The following is a 2,760-nucleotide window of genomic DNA, read 5'->3' on the forward strand; positions in this document are numbered from 1 at the left end:
GGTTGATTCCCTGTCACAATAAGGTTCATTTAAGGACTTAATACACTACTTTTGGCTTTTAATATAGTTTTAGTTAGTATTAATGATCTAAAGAAACAAAGAAATAATATCTGTGTCTGTGATCTGTCGTCTTAGTTTATGTATCTTTGTTTATTTATACATACAACATAAGAAATAACTTTTATTTAGTACATCAGTAGTGTAAATTTTCAATAAAATTATTTAATTAAAATGTGCCAAATGTTAAGAATAAATTTCAAATATCATCACTTAATTCTCTTGTAATACCTCTTGGTGACTCCTTTGGCTTTTTCATGCGTCAAAGTCTCTACCACCTCTTCATCTGTGAAGAGATAATGCCTGTGAGCTTTATCTCCAGTTGATTCTATTACAGATTCAGTTAATACTTCATGATCATTGACCACCTTGGTCACACTTATTATGTTATCCTTTGGCATCTGTTCAATGTACTTTTCTCCTAGTTTGAACGTATGGTCAGAAGACCAAAGCCAAGATGTTACTCTTAAGGTCATAACATCATCTTCAAGTATAATTTCCATTATGGGTGTGATCAATGATATCATCTTTCTAACGACGTATGGTAGACCACATGCGGCAAAGTATTCATCCAAATTTTCGTTTTTGTAATGTTCATATTTACCAGCTATTGAAGGCATTTTGAATCCTTATGCACTGGTTTGTTTGTAGTACTCGTAGATGTAGGTATTAAATAACACCTGGAACGGAAAAAAAATCGATGAATCATGAATTACATAGATGTATAAATCAACTAAATGATAAAGATAACGTAACAGTTGTTCTTGTGTGCAAAGAACTAGAAAAACAACATTATGATACTATTGTTATGAGTATCATCAATAAATAAATACTGATAACTCTAAAAGGAATTTATTTCAAAATGTTTCTAACATTAAATAATAGTAAGTAAATAAGTAAATATTACTGTTATAGTTATGACACACTTACCTTTTATATAAATAGTTCACGTTTTCTTCAACAATCACTTGATAATAATGTATAAGTACTTCAAATAAACCTAAAATTCTTAATAAATACGAATATATTCAATGTTATGTTTACGCTGTCAATAAACGAACTACGCATCATAGAGTATGATTGTTATTTTATCTATGCAATGAATGAATTTATCACTCTTTTACAAGTTTATTTTTGCGTGCGGCTAACTTTCGAACCAACTGTATCAATATGGGTTTTGACAGGGAATAACAAATAAACGAATCAATGAGCGCCTTCTGTTACTGCAAATGTATTTTTGACAAGTTAGTATAATAGATCTGCCCTTGAATTTATTTGTCAAGTAGTTTTGACAACCGAGTTCTAGTGTTGTCATAAGTTAAAAATATAGAGTAATAAAAAATAAAATAAAAAAATACTATTACACACACTAAACGTGGCAGCCTAAACACAATAGACGTGTCTCTGGGAAATAATTTTAGGTCTTCAGTATCGAACGACGAAACATTCGGAATAAATAAAAAAAAATTGCAGTACCAATGATTTTTGTATTTAAAAGAACACGCAGTCATAATGTTTTTTTTTTATTATGAATTATAATATTTTTACACGAGTTTTTTAAAAACCGAGTCCATCCCAATTTGTCAAGAATCTGTTATCTTCGTGATTAATCTTCTCATTATTAATTTTACTACAAACGACGGAAATACCGCTTGCCTGGTGTTTTAGCTTTGTCGTGTGTAAGAGTGATAACACATTCGTCATCTGTGAACAAATAGTGACGACCAGTTTTCTCATTAGTCTCAGGTATCAAGGAAATGGTTTCCACTTCGTTGTCACTTATTATTTTCGTCACACTCTTAATAGTTGATTCTGGCATTTTTTCTTCATACTCTTCTCCAAGTGTGAAGGTATACTCTGTTGTCCTCACCATCGATGTAGACTTTATAGTCATTTTGTTGCCATCCAAATGGATCTCCATCAATGGTGAAGACATTGCCATCATCTTCCTCGCCATATAAGGTACTCCGACCGCTATGAAATATTCATCTACGTTTTCATTTTTGTAATGTTGGTACTTCCCAGCTATTGAAGGCATTTTGATCACTCTTTCTTCTCAGACTTTGTTACCGTCTATAACCGACGATTATGTCACACCTGCACAACGTCGTAATAATAACTGAATTGTTGTATCAATTATCTTGAAAGCGATTGTAAGTGTATACCTAATTGGTATTTTATTTGATCTTATCTGGAGTTATTGCGGAGTGCACAGATAAAAAAATCACGTTTGCGATAATGTGGATTAAAACATTTTTTTTTTATTTTGTAGTTGATATAAAAAGATATGCATGGATTATTTGATTTTACTTGGTCATTATTTATATTAGTCATTTAGGATGACGCAAGAAAAACAAGTCATGCCCAGAAGTCATTAAAAAGGAATGATTTTCTAATAAAACGTTAAATAAGTACTGAATTGAGAAGAGTGAGAACTTTAAGTAAAGATATTTAATTAAAAAGGATTCAGAATTTATTCATCTTATATTTTATCATAATATTCATTGTTGCATAACAGTTTCATTTGCACTTTAGTTTCACTTTCAAAGTGAAATAGATTAGAAAGAAATGTGTTTATTATTAGAGAACGCCCCAGTAACAATACAAAAACAGTAGGATAAAAAAAACTTACTCGAAATTACAAAGGTATTAACAGAAACGCAAAAAGAACAGAAAATAATAATAAAATGCAAAACTTAGGTT

The 2,760-nt window shown here is 30.5% G+C and overlaps 2 protein-coding genes across 2 annotated transcripts; both read right to left on the minus strand.

Annotated features, from left to right (window-relative positions):
* Positions 1 to 266: 266 nt before the first annotated feature.
* Positions 267 to 677, minus strand: LOC126366466 (fatty acid-binding protein-like). Its single transcript, XM_050009575.1, has one exon. The coding sequence runs from the start codon at positions 675 to 677 to the stop codon at positions 267 to 269; it is 411 nt and encodes a 136-aa protein (XP_049865532.1).
* An 847-nt stretch (positions 678 to 1,524) lies between these two features.
* Positions 1,525 to 2,199, minus strand: LOC126382423 (fatty acid-binding protein type 3-like). The gene has a single exon (XM_050032302.1). It carries the CDS (start codon positions 2,093 to 2,095, stop codon positions 1,688 to 1,690), a length of 408 nt encoding a protein of 135 aa, XP_049888259.1. The 5' UTR covers positions 2,096 to 2,199; the 3' UTR covers positions 1,525 to 1,687.
* Between the last annotated feature and the right edge of the window lie 561 nt (positions 2,200 to 2,760).

The sequence above is a fragment of the Pectinophora gossypiella genome, chromosome 4 (genome assembly GCF_024362695.1).
Source record: "Pectinophora gossypiella chromosome 4, ilPecGoss1.1, whole genome shotgun sequence".
In the NCBI taxonomy this organism is placed as follows: Eukaryota; Metazoa; Arthropoda; class Insecta; order Lepidoptera; family Gelechiidae; genus Pectinophora; species Pectinophora gossypiella.